This window comes from Vanacampus margaritifer, chromosome 1 (assembly GCF_051991255.1).
Source record: "Vanacampus margaritifer isolate UIUO_Vmar chromosome 1, RoL_Vmar_1.0, whole genome shotgun sequence".
Taxonomy (NCBI): domain Eukaryota; kingdom Metazoa; phylum Chordata; class Actinopteri; order Syngnathiformes; family Syngnathidae; genus Vanacampus; species Vanacampus margaritifer.
Window position 1 is genome coordinate 3,654,831 of NC_135432.1, and position 24,820 is coordinate 3,679,650.

Genomic DNA, 24,820 nt, shown 5'->3' on the forward strand with positions numbered 1-24,820 from the left:
AAACGAATACAAAAACAAAAACAAAGCATTTTTTTAAATAATTAACTCTTTGACTCCCAGACGTTTTCAGAAAAGGGATGCCGTGGGTGCCAGCCGATTTAAAGCATTTTGACTGATCTTTCAAGGACCACAGAAAATTATGTGTTTGGACTATGGAAACACACATACTACCAAATGAAAGATTGGACTCTCATCTTTCATCAGAAAAAAAAAGTTTGTTTCTACCTTATTCCGTTTTTCAGTAATCAACAATAGAAAATGGTTAGTTTCACCTCTGTTTTGAAACAAACGTCTTTTAACGTCTTTGGCACTCCTCCCTAGGATTTTACTAAACGTTATTTAACGTTTTTGGCAGTCAAAGAGTTAAAACTAATAAAAACTAACAGAGCCGCCCTGAAAGCTTATTAAAACTAACTCAATTTAAAAACAAAAAACAGTAAAAACTAACTACAATTAAAATTTAAAAACTATAATAATCCTGGTGAAAAGTGACCCGCATTATAGCGAGTGAATATCGTATATATATTTTTTTACATGATTTAATCAGTTATCTTGGTATCGATATATTCTGATGGATCGGGCCCCAACAAAAATCCGTTCTTCGTCTTTCCCAGTGATGTTGTGCTTACCTGTGATCCACAGCAGATGAGTTGGCCACCGACAGCGATGCCATGGAGGCACTGACGGCCTCGGCCTCTTCCGAGTCACCTCGTTTGGTCTCCAACAGTGACAGGCCCAGCTGCGGCGAATGGCGACACACCGAGCGCCAGTATTTACCTGCGAGGAGGAACCACAACGGAGATGGAATGAACGGCAGAAGATGCAAGGAGGTGTAACTCAAAATGGGGGCCGGGGGCACTCATGAGCGCTAACAAAAATCATTTCCCATCATTTAAAAAGAAAAAAAAAAAAAGGAGAAAACATGCCTACCTATGAGGACTGGTGTATCAAACATAGAAAAGCAATTACTCCTCCCTACCAGGAGAGTAGTAACATAGTAACGTGCTACATTTACTCCATTACATTTACTTTAAAATTACACTTTAAAAATTAATTGTACCCCCCAAAATTTCTTAACAATATTGCTTTAGTGGAATATGAGTTAAGCAGAAAAATCCAGCCGTTTTATCCATCTCAGGGGGCGGCCATTTTGTCACTTGCTGTCCACAGTTGCTTCGGTAACAACCAATCACAGCTCAGCTTCAGAAAACAGGTGAGGTGTGATTGGTCGTTGCCTGAGCCCTGAGCAACTGTGATGTCATCTTCAGTCGGCAGCAAGTGGCAAAATGGCCGCCCCCTGAGATGGATAAAAAACGGCTGGATTTTTGCTTCATAACTCTTATTCCACAAATGTAATATTAATCAGAATGTCAATATTGTCAAGAAATGTTTAACTCATTCACTGCCATTGGCGGCTATAAATGTCAAAAATTCATTTGAACTATTTCTATTAGTTTAATTTTTTTTTTTCACTTTTGTTAACAAGAGTATGAAAATGTACATTTAGAACAGATAATAATATTAATCAGAATGTCATAAGAAATGTTAAAGGTTGACTGCGCCTTTAAGAAGGAACTCTATTTTCTGTTCCTTTAAGCTACATTCTGCTTACTACTTTTAGTTGTATCTATTTTTACTTTCACAATCTAATTGTTTTGGTTTGTCACAGACGTCTGCCTCAGTTCAATTTTCTTCAAATTCAACATAACCTCAAGTGATTTTTGACTCCATCTGACCAATCAAATGGTGCTAGGCAATCAACATGACCTCACATAAAGGTCAAATACCACCAGAAATCTCATCAAGAAGACAAGGAAGAGGAGTTGGGAGAAGGGGGGGGGGGAAATTCCCCCCCTGTAAAGGTTCCCAAAAGTTCCTTACAGTGAGTCTCGAGAACTTTCTCCAGAGAACGCACGGCATTGGGGTTGGGCCTGTCCTCGAGGACAGCCTTGGGTAGGGGGTCCAGCTGCACATGCACACACCAGAATAAAAATATGATTTCAACGTTGCAGTTCAATACTTTCCACAAGGGGGCGCACCATCTATGCTAGTCAATGAATCAAGTCAACAATGATTCAAAAGCGGCCCGCTCACCTCCTGTCCCAGCAGTGCAGCGACGCAGGCCTCCGAGGCGTCACAGATGGCTGTTAGATCGTGACCCCCTTCCAGAGCCAGGACCAACCTGCCTCCAGCAAGACTCATCAGCTGGCGGGTCAGATAGCCGAAACCTTCAAGACAGTGAGTACGAGTGATTGCAGTTCAGTTTTAAAGGGCTTTGTGTGTTTTTATGATCCAATGGGTGGGGTTGGATTGGGTCACATGTTAATATGTTACGTTGTTGTAATGTCTGTTTAGTGTTAATTATTCTTTATTGTTATTGTATATCTCACTGTCGGTATTGTTCACAAAAAAGAAAATACAAATAAAATATTTGATTTAAAAAAAAAAAAAAAAGCATTGCGGTAAGATGAGTTTCAAATTTGGGATCTGGGTATAGGGTGTCAGGCGATTAAATTTTTTAGCGTAATTAATTGTATGACTTCAATAGTTAACTCTTTTATATCGGTTTTAAATGTACAATACGTTTTCATACGCTTGTTAAATAAATCGAAAAAATGTTAATAGAAATAAGGCTGCATCTTTTAGTCATTGATTCACTAATTTCATAATTCATCAAATTGAGTTAAAATTAAAAAAGATGTACTGTGATGTGTGTGATATTGATTTGTGTTGCTAATTTTTTTCTGCCACAAGATGGCATAATTGCATTTTAAGACAATGACAGCTCAGTGCATTTTTTTTTGTTTTCATATTAAGAGCTATCTAATCTTTAACATGAAGTAACTTGGGAGATTGTGCACAGTTTTAAAATTGTAAAATACAACTTGATCCCAGTCTCCACAAATATATGCCTTATTATCAAATTTATTACTGCTAAATTTTGACGTAGGCGTGTCTGCTGCTTTGTGACTGGAATTCCCCAAATACAGGCTTTCCAAGTAAGGGGCGGCCATTAACCGGACGTTAAAAAAAGTTTGTGGCGTTAAATAAATTTTAAATTAATGTACTAATTTTAAACTATTAATATAGACAATAATCATCAATTACTTACAGTCTTTCACTATTACAGGCATTGCTTGGTTCTTATGAAGTAAAAACTACCGTGGCTGACTGATGTTTGGCAACAAGAAGCTAACTTTACAAAATCTTGTACCCACATTTGGATGTTAGCATGTAGCCCCCAAGTGGTGAAGGGTGTCCTTCCACTGCGTCGAAACCAGAGGACACTAGCACGATGTCCGGAGCAAACTCACTGGCAATGGGCATCACCACCGACCTAAAAGAACCAGAACAGTATTTCAGACTTTTGGCCTCATTTTCAAACATCACCCGCATGTCTTTGAGGGTCCATCGGGCACCTGAAGGCCGCCAGGTACTCCACATCTCCAATGGGTGGCTCAAGTCCTCCCGTGAAGGCGACATTGACGTTGAACCCGACTCCTGGGCCACTTCCCACCTGCAGATGAGACAACAACAACATATTACATTCTACTTTCAACAAATTGCCAGACAATCTGCTATTTCCTACAATGCATCCGAGCACATTTTCGCACCTCCTCAGGCGCGCCACTCCCGGGGAAGAAATTGCCGTCATCATATCGATGAATAGACAGGTAGAGAACATTGGGGTCATCGTAGAAGGCTTGCTGGGTGCCGTTGCCGTGGTGAACATCCTGAAATCACAGGTTGTGAGAAACGAGTGGAAATGATCGTCAAACCAATGGCGTGCCTACCCAGTCCACGATGAGGATCCTGTTGATGTTGAGTCTCTGCTGCAGCAGTTTGGCAGCGATGGCCACAGAGTTGAAGTAGCAGAAGCCCCTGGAATGTCAAAAGAAACCTACTTTGTTTTCATTTTTTAACTCTTTTTCTGCAGTGAACGTTAACCCCTTCGGACCCATAGATCATTGCAGTGGACATGCCATATTTGCGGGTCTAAACCAATGCAAACGCATCATTTGGATGATGTCAGCACTTCTGCTTCATGATTGGATCCTAGCTAACCAATCACAATCGCAAGTTGATTTGCATGATGTTCATGTTAAAAATCTTACATATAAGCTTGGTAAGTTTACAACACCTTACAGCCATACTATCCTGTCGTCTACTATAACAAATAAAAACCCATAAAAAAAAATCCATGTTGTTCTTATGTGGGGGGGAAGAGAGTCAAAATCAGTGTAAAAAAAAAAAAAAAAGTAATAATAAATTGCCCAGCAGAAAAAATGCCTGAAGGGGTTAATTGACGTTAACGGAAATCTCAACGAGTACTGCCAATACTACAGTTTTTTTTTTTTTCAATGGGCGGTGCAATGTCTTGGGCAGCTCCGGTTTCATGAATGAGCTGAAAAAAATAAAAAACACCCACTAACTATGGCCAGCAGATGGCAGCATTGTATCTCTTTTCAATGGTATCTCGTGGCTCAAATTAGCCTGGCAAGCCACATCTGCACAGGCATCCATAGACCAATCAAATGAGTCTATTTGCGTTACGTCGTCTACGTGAGCAACGTCACGCTTCACTCTTCACATTTTTCTCGCAACAACGACATAAGTCATTCACTGACTGTCTCTCTTCGGCTAGCAGCCATGTTGGATTTTTACTACGTCCCCGCAAAAAAACAAGACTTCAATGAGCCGCTTTTCTGACGTCACGTCTGCTCTTCGCTCATTGGTTCATTCCACTGTCTGTTAGCTCAGGTTTGCCCCACCTCAGAAATGCGACTGATATTGCGGTTGACCAGACTCGCTTTCCGGCAAAGCCGCGAGTGAGTCGGAATTTGCAGGCTAGGATCAAATAGCATGACAACATGGCGGGGCTTAGGAAATACGTTTTTAAGGATGTTGTGAATTATCAAAGCTTGTCACATTAAATATAATTCACAGAGTGTCACAAAACGAAAAATATTAGTGTCAATGTCACTGCAATGCATCTTTTCACAAAAAGATTGTTTTCTTATTTTTTTCCATTTTCGCTTAAAATTACCTATTGTGAAATGGTGATTACTAAAGAACGGAATAAAGGTAGAATCATACTTTTTTTTCTAATGAGAGAATGGAATCCAATCTTTCATATGGTATCCACCATGTTTAGGTAGTCATAGCACACAATATTCTGTTTGCCTTGAAAGACGAGTTAAAACGCTTCAAATCGGCTGGCGTATGGCTTTTCTTTTTGGATAACGTTTTGCAGCAAAGGAGTTAAAGAGAAGAAAAAAACTAGAAATTGGCACGGAAATGTACTAATGAAGTGAAAAATGTGTCATTTCTGTCGCAGATAGCATGTCACTAGTATTTGTAGTGTCCTACTGAGTGTGTTGACAGCTGCGGCCTTACATGGGAGTGCTTTCCTCTGCGTGGTGTCCTGGAGGTCGCACCACAGCGAAACCATTCTGGGGAAATGAATAAGAGGAACAACAAGCCCATCAAGCACAAAAATAGTTTGAAATGTGCTTTGACTGGCAGTAAATGGATTTAGTGAAAAACACAGTAAGGTGCCAAGCTTGGCCATGAATAGCGCGAAGAAAAAAAAAACATGAGTAATTAAACCAATGGCGCTTTTTTCTCAGACCGAGTCCAAGTACAAGGTTAAAAGTGAACGCTTCATCCAGTTTACAATTTTGCTTTTTTTTCCCCTCCCTAGCTTTAGTGTTTTCATCCAAGTATTGCCACACGGCTAACATGACACCTACTTGTATTTCACCTGCCTGGTAAGTGCTGTACAATAAATGTGCTGCCTTTGTTGTGTGTGGGTTGGCCTCCAGGGGGCAGTGTGTTCCATGCAGGCAATAGGCCGATTTGATGAAAGGAAACAAAGACATTTGATACTTGCAAATAATTTGAATCTTAAGCAATCAGATCATGAAGGAGTGATACATAGGATGTTTTGGATTGTTTTCAAAAATGTATCTTTGGTGCTCTTCAGTGGAAGATTCAGTAACGAACTTCAAAAAAACAAGAGGTTGAGGTATTTATTTTTTTGACTACTTTTTACTTTTATCCGTTACATTTGAACATGAGTATCTGTACTTTTTACTCGATACATTTTCAAAACAAGGTTGTTCAATGATTCTTGGCCCCACCAATCATATGAAGCGTTACACACGGTTCTCTACATCCCAGATTGTAATTGGCTCGAATTCAATCTATGACATGACGTGCAATTGGCTAGGAAGACACATCCAGTGAAAATACTTTTTACTTGTCAAGTACATTTCAGAGCCTGTACTTTTTTACTTTTACTTTACTAATTATTTGAGGGAGTACTTTTACCAAAGTTCTTTTTTTGACAAGAAATTTTACTTTTACTCAAGTAGAGATTGTCAGTACTTTTCCCATCTCTACCAAGTGCGAAAGTTTGCATATAAATTAAGCCCTTTGAAATGCATTGGTGGGGAAAAATAAAATAAAATCCAAACACCAAAAATTCGTCAAAGAAGAATGATAAACGTCAACATACTTTTCCCACAAAAAACGGCCTCACGACTCCGGCTGGAAGTGTTCGGTTTAGGGAAACGGTATGGGGTTTTTAATTTTTTTTTTATAGGTTTTAGGTGAACTAATAATGAATGCACGCACGCACGCACTCACGCACGCACTCACGCACATAAACATATTCACCCACATGCCCAAAAAAATAAAAATACAAAAGAGAGCAATGATGACGACATGTCAAATCGGTAAAATTACTGACTGAACAAAACTGAGCTCTCCAGAAAAAAAATAAAAATAAAAAAATTATATATATATATAAATAAAAAATAATAAAATAAAATCCAAACACCAAAAATTCTTCAAAGAACAATGATAAACGTCAACATACTTTTCCTACCCCAAAAAAAAACGGAAAATTGGGTAAAAATTAAAGTAAGGTCGGAAGTACAATTCGTTGTAAAATGAGAATTTTCACTCTCATTTTACAACGAATTGTACTTCCGACACAATTACTACTTTCTTACAGGCCAGTTTTTTACCCAAAGTGAAGAATAGCATTTGCTCGTGAAAATATGACAACGGCATGATGACGATACCTTCAGCTCCCCGGTGGCCACTTTGAAGACGAGCTCCACAACGGAGCCGACGGCGAGGCGAGCTGCGCTGGACGAGTGGACTTCATTCCAGATAGTGTCACTGTCCACCTGAAATAGACCCACACGGTTACCCGGTATGAATTGCCGCTACTGCATTCCGTCTCATTCGTGTTTCACAAATCACGTAATACGCCACTTACGCCCACCCCGCCACACGGTAGCCGCACAAACATGGGCGTGATTGAACCTGGTAGAGTGGGGGGAAAAACGAAGTCAGGTCAGGTAAATGGAGAGCCGAGCGACCCTGCGCGGTGTGTGCGTGCTTACAATCGAGTTTCTGTCTGAGAGGGTTGGTTCCATACAGCAGGACGTGGGCTTCGGAGTGAACCGTCTGCAGTTCTTCCAGAGTGGCCTTTCTCCCACGGATGCACTACACGCACACACACAAATCAAACGCTGTGTGCCTTTACAACTTGCACGTAATGAAGAAATGTGGGGATACTACCTCGCACTGCGCCCTGAATCCGGTCTCCTGCAAGCGGGACCAAATGCTCTGGATCCGGCCCGCGTGCTCTGGGTGACTGTTGGTGTTGCCGCACATGCACTGGTGCTTCTGCATTAGAGAATCGTACACTAGACCTGGAGGAAGCGCGCGTAGAGAGAGACATCCATTGGTTTGGAATTTGGCAAGACAATATTCACTCAAAACTACAGGTGGCCAAATGACTCATACTCTGTACTTAGTAGAAGTCAAGATACTCGCTAATGTTGGCTTGACTTTTATGCTATCAATGCTATGTATTCCCATAACCCTATTAAGGTAAAGTGACTACCAAAAAAATTGTTAAAAATAGCTACTCTCTATGTGTTTGTTTTTTTCAGATTTGGTGGAGATCCATTCTTGTAGCTGATAAAAAAAAAAAAAAGTTTCATTAGATAAGATCTATGGTTTATGTTTCTCCATGTTGCTGCTGTCATTGTTTTTGTCACCAAAATTTCATTCAACATAGACAGATGTCAATACCACTTTTTTCTCTTGAGTGGTCATACGCGAAGTGCGTATTACGTCTGCGCATGCGTGAAAATCAAGTTAAAAAAACAACTTGCTACCAAACAAAGCCATCATTCGAAAGGCGGCGAATGTTGTGCTGAATTTGTTTGCGTAATTGCACACCTTAAAGCTTGCAAGCATTGTTTAAAGGCCCCATAGTATGAAAATGCACTTTAGTGGGGTTTTCTATCAGTATTATGAATCCCTGGCCTCTCTACAATCAAACCAGGTATAAAAAAAAAAGTCAGTCCGCGACTTCTTTAGCTTTCTCCTCCTTTCTAAAATGTGTGCTTCAAACGGGGCAGATTAAACTTCTGCGACTTAGTGACATAAAAAAGACTTGGAAGTGCACTTGACCCAGCCCCCTCGGGTTCGTGTTAGGTTAGGTTAGGTTAAATTTGCTGCGCCTTTCTTTTTCTCCCCTGCTCACAAATGCTCCGTGGAGAGGGGAAAGAATGACCAGGAAAAAAAATGGTTGCTTCCTTCGTCCCAAGTCTTTGAGAAGACAGTGGATTACTTTTATTTTTGAAGGACGTGTACCGACATCATTTCTCAAAGGACTGTTTTGTTAGTGAAAGCCTGTTCAGACCTGAATTTGCAACACGTTTAAACATAAATTTAACATTTTTTATTTAGCCTTCCTTCCTATCCTTTCTAATGAGAGATGTGCACCTTACCTTCTACCATATTACTGGATTTTGCAAGGTCCACAGAATATTGTGTTCTATTGCTATGAATGCATGGAACCTACCAAAAAAAGATTAGAGTCTCTTCTTTCATCAGGAAAAAAAAAGCATATTTGTATCTTTATCCGTTTTACAGCAATTAGCATTAGAATATAGCTAAGTTTTTCCTCATCATTCACAAATCTGTTTAAAACACTGGGGAATAGAGCTTTTTTGCAACATGGCCCAAGTTGATCTCTTATACGCTGCTGCCACCTGCCGGCCATTTTTGTAATAACTACCATTGCTTTAAGCGTTCTCTTCAGTTCAGAGGCTGCATCAAAGCCTTCTGTATGCTCTAGCATTAAAAAAAACATAAAAAAACATATGAATACGTTTTTGGGACCATGGCAATATTTAAATAGAACCTATTCATACGTTTTTGGGAGAAAATGTGTTAAGTACAGTAACAACATATTTGTACTCCAATTTCGTGCCACCACAAAAGCAGAGAGGTTGGGCTGACCAGTGGTAAAGCGAGGCTTGATGGGCGGATCCGATGGTGGGACACTGATGGAGAAGGGCGAGGCTGAAGCTGGAGACGACTGGGCCCGCGATAGAGGGCGGTGTCCCGGGAAGGAGATGGACAGCCCGGCAGCTTCCATGGAAGCTTGATAGTTTCTCAGCTGGTGAATTCGCTGCTGCTCCAACAACAGGGCTTGCTGCTCGCACGCACACAAATCAATCACAGTTGTCATGATTGGAGCGGAAAATATAGCTTATTGTTTTTACCTCCCTGCGACGCTCTCATCCAAATTGGCCCAGAAACGGCCTCATTCGTACCTGTCTGAAGAGAAGCTCCTGCTCGGCCTGCCTCTCCCGCTCCCGGTGCTGTTGCAGCGCTTCCTCCTGGAGCTCCTGCGGGTCGGGTGGCTCTTGCTTGATGGTGACCCCTAGCGGTAGCGTGCCCACATCTTGGTGCTCTCTCAGCTCCTCCTCCGTTTCCTCCGGGTGGCTCTGGTGCTGGCGGCCCACGGGCGACTCGCCGGGCTTGGCTATCAACTGTGGGGACGCGGGGGGCGGGAGGTGTTAGGGGGCAGCGGGATCTAACGGGTTCGCTTAGAAGTGTGAGCACGAGTTAATTCAGAGGTTGACTGAAATGACTTGTTACCAAGAAAGGCTTTTCTCTGGAATGCTCTTTCACGCAAGCAAACTGATTTTCAACAAATTTCATGTCTCACTTTTAGTGGAATGTGAGTGAGTTCAGTTCAGCCGACTAAAATGCACAGTGGTACCTTGAGATATAAGTGACTCGAGTTGGCAGTTTATTTGAGATACAAGCCATTGTTCGGCTGATATTTTGCAAGCTGAACATTGTTGGTACGAGCTTGGTATGATAGCACACATTTGCCTCATCACAACTTATATCCCTCCGCCAATATAACTCCCTTACTTTACTTATTGTCCCAAATAAGAATGAAAATAGGTCCTTACAAATATAGACAATAATGTAAAACTAAATTATCTTACACACAAGCAAGTCTACAGAATGAATTCAACGCGCATGTCGAGGAACTACTTTATTAGAGAAATAAAAAATATATATATTATAATCAATATAAATTCATATGAAAATAGAATTTTAAAAGGGATACTTGACTCATCTTGCCATTTTCAGCAGTAAACAGTTCATATTTTGTCCAGGATTAATTTGATAACTTCATTATTTTTCATATACAATGAATACCCTTAAAAACTAAATTTTCCACTTTCTGTCGACTAAAGATGACATCACCTGTGCTGAGGACCCAATCACGGCTCACCTGTTTTCTGGGTTTGGTCAGCAAACTCAGCCATGATTGGTCGTTACCTACTTCCTCAGCACAGGTGATGTCATCTTCCAAAGAATTCTGGACAATATATTATTTTTTTCCGGCTGAAAATGGTTCATTGAGTCAAGTATCCCTTTAAAGGACTTTTTTTTTTGTATCTTACTGTTTTCTCAAAATTTACTGTTCACATGAATTTAAATCTATTTTCTTAAATTTATGAAAGGCCTGACCTTTTCCACTTTCAGACCATTCAGAATCTTTTTAATTGACATTTACTATTATTGAATTAGAATTATGAAACTACTTTCATCTCATCCTTACTGATGTCAATGTTTGTGTAACACTGAAAGGATTATAACACGTGTTGTTTTCATTAATAAACAAAATCATTTTTAACCAGTTATTGCCTTTGCAAAATTTTATTTTCGCGGAGTTTTTAGCATGTTCTTGATATTTAAGAAGAATTGTTGTTCCATAATTAATCAATATTGAATCGATTGATAAAAATGTTATCGATACCCAGCGCTATATTTGATACGGTTAAAGGACAACTGCATCTGGAGCCAGCTGTTCACAGAGCAGCGATTCAGCTGATTATTAGTCACTTATTAGTCATTGTATGTATGTGAATGTGTGTGTATTACAAGTGTCAGCTACAAGCAAGCACGTAACTGTCCAAATTTCCAAAATTCACGAGCCTCGCCCTCCCCTGACTCCCTTGTCACCAGGGGACAACATTGACATCATAGGATTGTGACAGCCCGAACTAGACCCACCAGACCGGCAGACCCCACCACCATTACTCCTGTCAAACCAGTTTGTGCTGTGTCACCAATTAGTCATGTGGAAAGAGCTCCCCCATGAGCACTTGCGGCAAGCGCCGCGCAAGAGGGGGCAGAGGAGCGAGAATCCCTCGATTCATCCGCCCACTTCCAATAGTTTTGGCTATCAGAGCGACATCTGCTCGCTTCCACCATGGACGTACGAGGCAAAAGCTTTTGCTCTGTTACCATGGCAACTAACCTCGCAGCCCATTGAAACTTGGTCATAGTCATATGGACGTGGACCAATGATGCACATACACACACAAAGACACGCGTGCTCTGTCTTAGCCCAAATATGCTTCCACCTACTCATCGACAAAAAAAAAAGAGAAAGGAGAGCTTGGACAAGAAATGTGTAAATCAAGCGCACGCCTAACAAATATATACACACAGCTACCTACACTTGAAAACACCAGCTGCACAACTTATCCTTTTCTCTTTGCTTATATTTTGTGTTCAACCACCAGTGCATTATTTTTACATTTTTATGAATACATTTTTGATTAGTGAAGTCATGTGATTATTTACAATCAAACATTTGAATTGCCTGATGTCCCTAATTAAAAAAATAATAAAATTTTATATCTGTTCTAAATGTACAATAAATTTTTTTCCTAGGTTTTCATACTCTTGTTAACAAAAGTGGATTTTTTTTTTGTAACTAATAGAAATTGTTTAAATGAATTTTTGACGTCTATAGCCGTCAATGGCAGTGAATGAGTTTTTAAAAAATCGACATTTTAAAAAGTTAGAAAAATTGTTCAATAAGCATTAATGCTTTAAGACATTACAACAAAATCAAGATTGGCATTTGTATTTAAAAATTTTTTGACGGCAATATTTTTCTCCCCCTTTTTACTGAAAATATCGGTTATCGGCCTCCTTGACTACTAATAATCGGCATGGGCCCTGAAAACCATATCTCTATATCTTTACATGCGCATCTCTGCCATCTCCTCTCTTACTTTGTTGAACTGAAGCTGCTGCTGTTGCTGCTGCTGGAACTGCTGCTTGTGCTTCTCCAGGAACTGTTGGTGCTGCTGCTGGACCACCAGCTGTTGTAGCGCGAGCGCCTGGGCATGAGCTTGAGCAGCGCTCCCTTGAGGCAGCGGCGCCGACTGGGTGCGACCCAGAGGTCGGTGCTGGCGCTGCAGCTTGGCCATGGAGGCTGCCGGCGACATGGACAAGCCACTTACACCTGGGGGGGAAGCAAGCCAGAGAAAAAGGGGCACATTAGTGATGGGGCCATAAAATATGACAACACATATTCGTAGTCAGACTTAATATGGGTTAGCAGATGTAATAAAAATAAAAAAAACTGCCATCTGGGCTGCCAGACTGCAGCTCTTTTATAGTGATGACACAATGAGAAAAATGAACAGCTTAGTTTTTTTTTCTTCCAGAGGTTCTGACACACATATACTGAGGAAATTGTTTTAATTAACATGTTCGATAATTGCTTTTTGCTGACTAAACTGAGAAGTAAAAATTCCCTCTCTCTGCCCAGGATGCGTGTGCACATGTCTGATTTGAAGTTCCTCTACCAGCACATGCGTCTTTCTGAGCATTACTGGCTGGCTGGCAAGCTGCAGCGACAAACCACAGCCTGACCCCTAACACCAACCAAATCAGAAGGTAAATGAGTGAGAATTGTTTTGGATTTTAGTTTTCATTAACTAAAATAACCTTTGCAGTCATTTAAAAAAAAAGTTTTTAATCTTAACCCTGGAGAACCCACGGGGTCAAATTTGGCCCCTATAAATTCTGCTACTCAAATAACAAAAGCCCTTTTTTTTTTTCAAATTTAACTTCAAAAGTCCAGAGTGCCACTTCTGACCCCTGCATGGGGCCATCTAGTGGATGAATATTGCACTTACATGAGCCAGAGTGGTGGTGACAAGATGGCTAAAATGCAACAAATAAAACAAAAAATATATATTGTTCAATGTAGCTGTGTATTTGATTGATAATTTTCTTAAATTCTAAATAGTTTACTGACAGTTTTTGTTATTCCGATTTTTCGAAATGATACCCCTAAATCCCAAAGGGTCAAATTTCGCCGTAATCCTAAATTAGGGAATAAATTGGAAAAAAACATTGAAAAAACATATATTTTAGTGTTCAGTGAATTTATAGCAGTCATTTAATGTATAATTCATAATTTTCCAAAGAAGAAAAGGGTTCTTGGGTTCTCCAGGGTTAATTAACCGGCCTATGGTGACTTTTCCTACCTGTCACCAGGGGGCTCTGCGCAGGAGTCTGCTCCATGAGTACCATGTGCTGGAGCAGCGGACTGTGCCCGCCTGTCCCTGCCGCCGCTTCAGCCAGGTAGGGTGTCAAGTGGCCACCTGAGAGGAAAGGAGGGCTGAGGGAGAGCGCTGGCTGCAGACTGCCGTCTTGCTGAGCAGATGTCACCTGAGAGAGAACAAAAAGTGTTACTGTCGTTCCCACATCTACGTCGTCTGTTACGGCAAAGCCAGGTTCTTACGTTGGATGCAGCGGTGGCGGTGGCGGTGGCAGGCAAGCCCAGCGTAATGTTTGGCAAGGATGGTGAAGTGTAGAGGGAGAGCTGGCTAATAGAGCCTCGCTCGGCACCACTGCACAACCTCTGGCTCATGGATGCCTGCAAATACATTTAAATAAACATTCGGAGGGAAAAATCAAGGCATAAAAGAGTATAGCCAAAAACTACAGTTCGGAGGGCATTTGCGGTCCATCATCCATTTTTTTAGCGGCCCCTGACATATACTAAAAATAACTTTTGACATTAAAAAAGGGGTGGGGCTAGGGGACTACCACGACTACTAATAAACTTTTTGAGCTATAAAAATAACAGAGTTCAGTTTCCCCAAAAAAATATTTTTCTACACTTTCTGCTTATTGTCAAGGTCAGATTTGCAAACATATCACATTGATGTCCTCAAGTATGGTCCGCTTACTACAGATTGCTCTTGTTTGGGTCTGAATGTAGAGATGGGATTCAGCTGATGCTCAGTGCTGAACTTAAAAAAAAAAATAATAATCCTCAGGTATCCCCCCTTTTACAGAAAGCCTTGACATATCAGTTATTCTTTTGAAAACTGACTGAGGCCAAGGTAAGGCCAGGAATGAGGACCTTGGATGACAACACGGCGTGCATAAAGCATGCGACGTGGGTTAACTTTAACCAACGCCAGCGCATTGAACTGAGTTCAAACAGTGCCCAGACTATATTTTTGATGCCTTCGCTTTTTGTCTAGACAGAGGTAACGAATAATTTGGGCAACATTTTTTAAAGAGATCATTTTATGAGTTTATCATTCATCAATGCAGAAAACAAAACAAAACAAAAAACAATGGCTGGTCTATTAAAAACTGTACACAAGAGTACACTACAAATTAAAAAAAATATACCAAAAAAACCTTTCGACAAAGGTGCTGTCAAAGTTTAAGCGTTAACTAATTAATTAGTCACAAATAATCATGTATTAAGGCAGATTAATTACACTAAGGTAGCACAGGTTTTGTTTTTGAGCAAAAAACATAACTACATGCATAAAAGCAAAGCATTTAATAAATGTTTGCGTATGACATTCAGAATATTTGGTCATGTCAAACTATTGGGGTCATTTTTTTCCATTTTAAATTATGCAAATAATTAACATGCGTGTGCAGTGGATACATTTCCTCATAACATTAAATGTCGAAAAAATTAACACATAACAGGTGTTCGTTAAATTTGGCGGGCAAAAAATGGTGACAAAAAAGCCTTTTTAATTTAAGCGATTCATCGTGATTAATCCAAATCCAATCCAAATAAAAAATGTCATGTTACGACCGGAGTGGCAAATGTGCAAGTCCGGACTAACAGACGTCGAGATGATGGCAAACGCCTCCTTCACACGCCACTAGTGCTCCTAATGGCAGCCACAAATAGAACCTTGCCGGCTCCTCAGTGGTCCTCCTCCGCTGACTCATCATCTGAAGAGCATTCGCTCTTTGCATTCACACACACACACACTGCTGGGTTTAAAAGCCAATAACAATCACCTGGCACTCGACTCCAGCACAAAGATGGCAAAGTAATCTGGCAGAATATGGGCTAGTATGAAGCTTTTATTTGAGAGTAAATTACCTCTTTGCTGTTGGAGACTGACACAGTGATGCCGTTTTCATTGGGGATGTTGTTGAAACTGTTGTTCGGGGAGCTTGGGCCCGAGCCCGGGGCACTGCTACATGCAGAATCTGCATTGAGCACGTCCATTAAAAAACAGAACAAAGCACTGAATGTATCCAGTCCACAAAAAAAAAAAAAAAATAATTAAACGTCATCGAAACCCTACCTGCCATGTCGAGAGAGCGCTTTTTTGCAGAGGTGATGGGGCTGTCTCGACGACGGAGGAGCGGACTGCTCCGCCGCTCGCTGACCTTCTGCTTCAGCCTGGAGCGCAGCTTCAAGTTGGGTTCGGAGGCTGAAAGGACAGGTTGCAAAAAAAAACTTTAGGGCACTAAAAAGAGTTTGAGTGCTACTGGTTGCTGTCTTTATTGATATGAGCAGGACATGTGTAAGCTCCTGAGCGATATAGACTACTGTAGTTTCTGGATTTACACACTTCATGTCGGTCCACAGCATAGAATGAGCCATCGAGGCCATGTAACTGTACTCACATGCCAAGACTTGTTATTGTACAATACTTCCTATTTAGATGTTTTCTAGCCAAGGCAAATTGTGATCCAATTTCCAGAAGACGATGTAGCTGAAAAGCAATTAGCTCAAATTTGGGAGGCTTTTTTGACACAGAAAGGAGAGAAAAGCAGGTCACCTTGGCACCGCGCACACAAAAATAATGCACTGTTTATTATGACCTTCCAAAAAGACAACATTTGATGAATTCAATTGTTTGTAGTCATCAAAGGAAAACCACAGTAATTTCTGGACTATAAGCCGCTACTTTTTTCACTTGTATTCGACCCTGCGGCTAATACAAAGGTGCGGCTTATCCATCAGATCACAAGGGGGCGCACTATAAAGGAAGCGCAAGAGCGTCAGGCACAGCAAAACAAACCAAGTGAGCTCAAATACAGTAGGAGAGACAGAACGAGAGCGAGACAATTTGCGTCGGGTGCGGCTTATATGTGTAACAAACTAGAGTATTCCCTAAATCTAGCTAGCGCGGCTTATAGTCAGGTGTGCCTTATAGTCCAGAAATGACTGTAAATAGAAAGACATTCAACCAAAAACAGATTACCCCACACAATTGGGTTAGTCTTCCCCTACATTTCTACCTTTGAAAGCATTGCTTGAAGGAGTGTAATGATATCAAAACTTCACAATATGATAATTATCCAGATATTGGGGGGAGGATAGATATATGTTTAAAAAAAAAACTCATAATGACACCAAACATTTAAGATAAAAGCCTCATCTTTACAATGCTAATTAACTGAGGTTATAATTATACCTAGAGTTCATACAGTACGGTACAATATAGTACCCACACAAATGACCTACAATCACTAATAACACTTAATATGCATGTGAATCGAGTCAATTTGTGGAGGAACTCAAACGTACTATGTTTACGTTATCCTTCATCTGATGAGTAGCATGGCTCTTAAATGTAAGTGGCCAAAACATGCCCAAATTAAAATTAAACTGCACTAACAAACTACCCACTAGAAGGTGCTGGAAGTGCACAAATGAAAATCAACCGAGCCTTTTTAGCAGATGTACTGCTTTTAATATTGTGACAGGAAGACGACGATATTGATACTAGTTTTAATATGGCAACATTGCTGTTATAAATAGCAAAAAATAATAATGTTTAGTATCACAAACTATATAAAAAGTTGCTCATTTGGGATCCATTGCAGCTTGATCATCTTGGAAGGGGGATTACCACATTTGCGGTCCCTTCTCAAGGTTTCTAATTTTTCGCCAGATTTTTTTTTTTTAGTTTTTTCTTGCCCTTTTGTGGTTCGATTAGGGGATGCCGTTGACATTTGTCAATTGTGGGCATGTGAAGCCCTTTGAGACTCGACTTGACTTGTTATCACTACGTCCCAATTGCCACGCGTTATAATTAGGCACGACTCATCCAAAACAAATTCAGTGTGACATAGAAAATTATATATATATATATATATATATATATATATATATATATATATATATATATATATATATATATATATATATATATAGAAAAATAATGCACAATAATAGCTCTCATAATCACAGCAGTCATTATCAGAATGATAGTGAAAACCTGGCATTTAAGACTTTTTTTTTTTTAAATTATAACGACTTGCGCAGCATGCTTTTATTCCTCATCTCAAATTTAAAAGAAAAAAAAAACACCGTCCCTATTTAAAATGAGCCTCTGAAGTGAAATTAAGTGACACCCACGTTTAGAGAGCCGTCACTGCGGGGTCACACTCATGTACAAGCCTCCCGATGTTCTTAAGTGGCACTATGAAGTTGTCTCCCTTCTGACTCAGGCATTCACTCGTCGGTGAAAAGACAAGCGCAGAACGCCTTGCATCTCTTCTTTCAAAAAGCACAAAGCGACAACATCAAGTGATGTTTGCTGCTCCTGGGTGCATCCGTAATGTGCTTGCACATATTGGACTATTAACATGTGCCATACGCCATTTCTCAGGTTATAGTGTTGAGATTTGAATGGTGAATTCCATTCGTCTCAAAGAGCAAAAATGGGAAATACATACAAGAGTGCTATTGTGGCTTGGAACCATTTCACGTGTGTGCGCGTGCGTGTCACACCTGTTTTCCGAAGTGGGAAGTCATCCCGTGGATTGTAGACGCCCAGCACAGGGTGATTATATGTGGACATAACAGTCTGTGGAGGTGAGCTCTGGTCTAGAGAGCTGTGTTGAGTTTTTCTACGGCAGAAAAAAAAAAGCAACTCAGAACCCGTCATAAATTACCACCAATAACGTTAAAGTCAGGTGTGTTGTGGTCAATTTGTGTTGATAAGAATCATGTCATGCATGCAATGAGGGAAGGCGGAGAGGAAACGGCAAAGTGTGCACACCTGCAAAGAGCTTTAGAGACGCTACAACAAGGACTCAGGGACGAGCATCAAAGTTAAGAGCCCCTATCATCAGGTTCCAATAACCTGCGCTTCCTTGTGTATGTGTTTGTTTACATCATTTTTTTTTTTTAAATAACCGACTCCATCCATCTCTCAGCACCATATTGATGCAGAAGCTTTGAAATAATATGGTTGTAAAAGTGTGCACGCCCTCTATAGTTGGGGAGGTGGCCGTGTTCAGAATGAACCAATTATTGATGTTAAATCAAATCAAATCTGTATTTATAAATCACTTTACATACAAAGATCCTACCAGCGCTAGTATTGTTTACTTCCCACATTGTGTATTACAGTTGTCAAAATGTAACACTTATTGTTTCTTATGGTAATGCCACCATGCTAAATTCCTTGGATTCGTAATTATTTGATCCCTTCGGTTATGTAATATTCATTGCTCTCTGGGTACTTGTTTATTATTGAGTTTTAAGGTTAGTAGCAGTGTGGCTTGAAATTTTGAATGGGAGATGGGGGTGGGATTAAAGAAGTTTTCTTCTTCCCACTCCCTTTCAGGCAGAATTGGACTTTTATTTATTTAATTTTCTCTCTCTCTTTTTTTTGTTGTGTTTTTTTTCTTTTTGTGGAACCTGACACCGACTGTGTGCCTTGTTATTGCCTAAAAATTAAATGAAATTAAATTATTCATACAGCACCACAAATTTGAATGGCGACACCATTTACGGTGCCTCCGATTAATCCCAAATAAAGTTAAACTAACGAGGCTTTTCCTGACTTCTTTGTTTGTTTGGACATGTTCATTTCTATCTAGCAGAAGCGTGACGGTTTAGTGCTAACACTGCCTGGTACTTAGAACAGGAGATAATTATTTTCTCTCCATCTTGTTTAAGGCCCCAGTTCCAGTTGAAGAAACACAGCCCCAAGAAATGATACGACCATCCGTAATTTTATGTTCTCTTAGTGATAAGCAATGTTGTGTTTACTCTTTTTAGCAATTTGGCCAAAAAGTCTAACCTTACTTTTAACACACTTGAAATCTCCCTAATGCATGTTGGAAAATGGGTTATGGTCCGATGAAACCAAGATTCAACTTTTTTAAAAAATTTTTTTATATATATTACCAAAAGTTATGTTTGGGCAGATAGCAAAAACAACACCATATCTAGAGCATATCATGGTGGTTGGCAGCATCATTTTCTAGGGCTGCTTTTCTTCATTTGGAACCGGGGCCTTAGTCAAGGTGGAGGGAATTAGGAACAGTAGAAAGATGTCTAAAAAGCCTACTAGAACATCTGAAATTCATCTGGCAATTTAAATGGTGGCAGGCATGTGCTAACTCCCATTTAACATTAGTTTGAATGTCAATGGTTCAATTTGAACACAGCAAGCGTGTACACATGAAAGACCATATTATTTATTTTTCCTCTCTCTAAATGTTTTTTTTTCTTCAGTTGACTTGTACAGGTGGAAAAAGCTCACTTTTTTTCCATATCACAAAAACCTGGAATTCAAACAGTTGTGTATAGACGTTGGATACCCACTGTATGGAAACAGAATGATGTCTCCTCACCTGTACCAGTAGGGAGCATCGTTGGGGGGCCCAACCTGGTTGAGGCTCCGCTGGGCCAGGGCCTTTTTTTTGTTGAGGACAAACTCCTGCAGACGCATCTTTACCTCCGTACTTGCCACAGCACCTGCGAGGACACGACGAAATGAGCCAAACATTGGGTATGAAATGTGCATTACAATAACAAAGTGGATATGAAAATTGTGTGCTTTGAGACCACCAACTTTAACACAACACACACATCAGTCTCAAACATAACACACACAGATACAGCCCCCGCCACTTTCCAGCCATCCTGAGTGCAAACGGTGCTCAAGGACTGCTGTCCGCTTACAGAAGCCAGCATTAATAACCGGACTTGCCTCGCACCAAGGCCACCAGCTTTGACAGCTCTTGGACCGCATACAGGAAGCAGTATCTCCAAGTAAAATGGAAATAAAATGACATGCGTGGAAATGGAAACGCACATGCATGAACTCGAATTGAACATTTCAGAGGTTCTTAAAATCTCCTTCACTACCGGCCATTTTAGAAAATTTCACAATTTTCAATACCCACACAATATTATGTTCAATAATTATATATAAACCGAATCTGTCAAATGACCGAATAGACTCCCTCTTTTCTGCCTTTTCCCATTCTTTGATCAACGCCAGTAGAAAAATGGAGGTTGCACAAAATGCAGTCCAATGGACTCCAAAACTGTGTTTATTTCTTATAAAATGAGGCAATGATGTCGTCTACTGGTGGTTGTATTATGATATTTATATATGTATAGTGGCCCCGTTGAAAAGAATGTAATTGACAAGTATACTTGTCAAAAGCAGTAAATGAGTTTAACCTTGTTGGAAGTTGTGAACCCCACCAATTTCTGATGCGCATTCACCTAACCCTAATGAAAAATAACATGATATATATATTTTTTTCACTTTGAATTTAGAAAGTGTTGTGTTCTTGTATTCTCCATGTCTTTGAAGCTTAAGGAAGTGTTCCTTTAGTTTTGCTAGCTGGCTAGCTTGGCCTTGCAAATCATGCCATTAGGGACCCTGACTCCCATCGTTCAACTCTATATTTATAGAGCAGTTTAAAACAACCACCTCCATTTTCTCGAGATGGAACCCAGGGGCAGCAGATAGACAAACAACAGAGGCCCCAGAGTTGAACCATGTGGAACGCCATACGTTCCAGAACAGGACAGGACTGGCTTGTGGTCAGGACAACTTACTCTCCTGCCCCCTTTCTTTGTTCTTTAGCAACTGCAACTTCTGCTCACGCTGCTGCTTCTCTAGCTCTTGCTCCAGACGATGGTTTTCCATTTTTCTCTGGTGCTCCAACAGCTCCTGCTGGTGCTTGATTGCCAAGAGCTCCTGTTGTTGCTGCAGGAATAAAAAAAAAAATCCAAATTAGCAAAGACCAAAGGAGAAGTTTTTGTCCAGTTTCAAACCTTTGAATCAAATTTTGTTACATCACAAGTCTCAACTGTGCATTTCTTCCTCTTCCACATTGGTGTGTTTTAGTTGTTATTTAAAATAATGTCTGGCAGGTTTATGAAGCATTTTGAAAAGCTTAAAAACCAAACCAAAATTGACTATCACAGTGGATATAAGCCTCTAGAGATCATCAGGTGTGCTGCAAGAAAATATCCAAATTCACTTAGGTGGGCCAGAAATGATTTATTTACTACAAATAATGTATCTTTGCTCACTTGGCTATGGCAGTGACGTATAATGATTTCACTCCTAATGTAAAATATGTGCATTGGCTGAATAAAGATTGGAAAACACTGTAGACAAACTGAGGCTGGCAATCATGTGACTGCATTTCTCTTCACTTCAGGATTCATGAGCGGACCTCACAACGCAGCAGGGACATACCAAAAGCAGGAAACAAGGCTGTGAATTATTGGTTGAGGGTGACAGGAAGGTGAGGCGACACTCATGAGACAAGCCAAAGCCCGAGCTATTTCCCGTCTGTAAATGTAAATGTGTCTAACCACGCGTTTGCAGACATTTGAGAGCAAGTGTATGTTTTAATGGCTCGCTGCCGGCCGGCCTGTGCGTGTGCGCGAGTGTGTGTACACTGTGAATGGGTCTGATTGAGGACGGGCCTCCCTGGCAGGGCTGTGCGTCACTGGCTCCCACCAGAGTGATCTCGCAGCCCCACAGAAGCGGAAGGACCTCCCGTCAACATTGCCAATCCCTCAAGAAGGAAAGTAGAAGAAAGGAAAGGATGATTGGAAAATAGGGATAGACCGATAGGGTTTTTTCGGGGCCGATACCGATGCAGATTATTAGTATTGAAGGAGGCTGATAACCGGCGATATTTGGAGACGATATTCATTTTCAGTTAGGGGTGGGGTGAATATTGGCGTCGACATTTTTTAATATACAAATGCCAATCTTGACTCTGTTATAACGTCTTAAAGCATGTTTATTGAACAATTTTTCAGACTTTTCAAAATGTAGACGTGTTTTTTTTAATTGTAGAGAATAGACATCCTTTTGAATTTCTAACAAAATCTTCAGGGAGTTCCCAAGGTTATCAGCACATCTTAAAAAATTACATGGAAACTTAAACAAGCACATATAGCTCTTTACAATTTTCTACAGTAAATATTTTTTTCCAATATTTAAAAATACCTGAAATCTTAAACTTTGACATTTCTTTGTTTTAATGTCGAACAAAAACAAAAGGTTCAGAATATTCCCCGGTCAGCAGCATCTCTTATAAAGTTAACTGAAACTTTAAATATTTCACAGAAATTAAAATGGTTTTAGATTTACCATAAATCGGACGTCAGATTTTTAATTCCGTCACTACCAGCCATTTTCACTGAAGCAACCGTCTTTCCTGCCGGCTGTTTTACTGTATTTTGACTGATTTTGCAAGGCCACAGAATATTGTGTTCTGTAAAAACATGGAAAATACCAAAATAAAGTATATTTCTATCTGTTTCTGTTTTGCAGCAGTTAGCATTAGACCATAGCTAAGTTTCATCATTCACAAATTTGTTTCAAACGCTGGGGAAAATAGCCTTTTTGCAACATGGCCCTGGTTGAGCTCTTATACTCTGCTGCCACCTGCTGGCCGTTTTTGTAATAACTATTATTGCTTTAAGCGTTCTTTTCAGTTCAGAGGCTGCATCAAATCCTTCTGTAATAGCATTATAAAAAAAACATAAAAAAAAAAAGAGCCATAAATACGTTTTTGGGACCATGGTAATATATAATATAGAATGTTTGTACATGTTTTTGGGAGCAAATGAGTTACAAAGATCGACGCCAATATCCCTAATGGCAAATAGAGAAAAAGGTCAAATGCAGGGTGGTTGGAAAAGAGGAAATGACAGAAGGGAGAAGAGGAAAAAAAGGGGAGGAAAGAAAGTAGAAAAGTCGGAACAAAGGAAGGAATTGAGAAAAAGAGAGGAAGGAATAGAAGAGGAAACGTACACAGTAAGGCAGTAAGGGCAGATGGATAGACGGTAGAGCAAAAAGGAAATAAAAGCAAGGAGGCGAGTGTGGGCAAAAAAAGAAAGACTCACTCTAGCTCATATAATCCTCCATACCGCAATCTAATCTCCTGCCTCACAATCAATTTTATTCAGCTTTAGGAGCACATTACAAGCATAATGTTAACACTGTTACTAAATGAGCTCAGGAATATTTTTCAGATATCTCCGCCCCACAGGAGAGCGGCAGCGAGTGTGGGTGTGCTGATCTCGATTCACTTTCCAGTCCAGTGAGCTTGATGCCTGCCATGTGGAGTTCTCATATGGAGTCTTGCCTCTAATTTTCAGCATCTTAACAGAAATATACGGGCCACCAACAGTTTGCACACATTTTCCATCCCTGTTGGAGTAAATGGAGCCAAAATGACTTGCTCTCTTCTACTCACAGGGAGTTAAAGAGCCAATTTAAGGGTGGTAAATAATGATGATTTACCTTTATGTGTTCCTGGAGCTGCGCCTCGTGCTGGCGGGAAAGCTGCTCGTGCTGCCTTTGGAACTCGGCGATGAGGATCTGCCTTTGGATTTGCTGCTTCTGCTTCAGGTTCAGCAACTCCTGTTGCAGCTGTTGCTCGCGCACGGGAGCGGGGGCCACGCCCCCACCGACCTGCTGGCGGGGTGGGGACAGAGGGGACACCTGTTGGTGCGGGTCTACGCGCAGATCCATGGGGATGGCGGCGGGCGGGAGGCGCAAGGGCAGGGCTGAATTGATATCCACTGTTGGAAGACAAGAGAGGATGACGAGTGAGGCCAAAACGTATCACGCAGCCGCATTTATGGACGGACAGGTATCAATGATGAAGGACTTGTTAAATCAATCGGCCAGCCACAACATTATGACCATCAATGTAATGATGAAGAGTTCAAATGCAAAAGCATAAATCTTCTTTTTTTTCCCCCATGCTAGCTCCATGTTAACCCCTTCAGACCCATTCAAATGTTTCTGCTGGGCAATTTATATATATTTATTTATTTATTTTTACTGATTTTGATGTTTTTATTTGTTATAGTGGACGCCAGGATAGTATGGTTGCAACATGTTGTAAACTTACCAAGCTTATATGTAACATGATCATCAATGCAAATCAACTTGCAATTGTGATTGGTTAGCTACGATCCAATCATAAAGCAGAAGTGTTGACATCATCCAAATTATGCGTATTTATTGGTTTAGACACGCAAATATGTCTTGTCCACTGCAATAATATATGGGTCCGAAAGGGTTAAAATCATATT

At 40.4% G+C, this 24,820-nt stretch overlaps 1 protein-coding gene across 3 annotated transcripts in view; it reads right to left on the reverse strand.

The window, feature by feature from the left end:
• The window catches only part of LOC144057626 (histone deacetylase 4-like), a 58,358-nt gene that overhangs the window by 3,860 nt on the left and 29,678 nt on the right, over positions 1-24,820 (reverse strand). For all 3 annotated transcript variants that reach the window (XM_077575447.1, XM_077575440.1, XM_077575431.1), the window contains 23 exons: positions 24,021-24,301; positions 21,305-21,455; positions 20,083-20,206; positions 18,227-18,345; positions 15,786-15,914; positions 15,578-15,687; positions 13,952-14,086; positions 13,695-13,878; positions 12,429-12,661; positions 9,651-9,869; positions 9,334-9,529; positions 7,597-7,730; positions 7,419-7,521; positions 7,292-7,338; positions 7,092-7,199; positions 5,398-5,453; positions 3,795-3,882; positions 3,615-3,734; positions 3,420-3,517; positions 3,219-3,337; positions 2,095-2,228; positions 1,882-1,966; positions 630-777 (listed from right to left, as the gene is read on the reverse strand). In XM_077575447.1, coding sequence (XP_077431573.1) covers positions 630-777; positions 1,882-1,966; positions 2,095-2,228; positions 3,219-3,337; positions 3,420-3,517; positions 3,615-3,734; positions 3,795-3,882; positions 5,398-5,453; positions 7,092-7,199; positions 7,292-7,338; positions 7,419-7,521; positions 7,597-7,730; positions 9,334-9,529; positions 9,651-9,869; positions 12,429-12,661; positions 13,695-13,878; positions 13,952-14,086; positions 15,578-15,687; positions 15,786-15,914; positions 18,227-18,345; positions 20,083-20,206; positions 21,305-21,455; positions 24,021-24,301 — 3,121 coding nt within the window. The remainder of the gene's footprint in view (positions 1-629; positions 778-1,881; positions 1,967-2,094; positions 2,229-3,218; positions 3,338-3,419; positions 3,518-3,614; positions 3,735-3,794; positions 3,883-5,397; positions 5,454-7,091; positions 7,200-7,291; positions 7,339-7,418; positions 7,522-7,596; positions 7,731-9,333; positions 9,530-9,650; positions 9,870-12,428; positions 12,662-13,694; positions 13,879-13,951; positions 14,087-15,577; positions 15,688-15,785; positions 15,915-18,226; positions 18,346-20,082; positions 20,207-21,304; positions 21,456-24,020; positions 24,302-24,820) is intronic.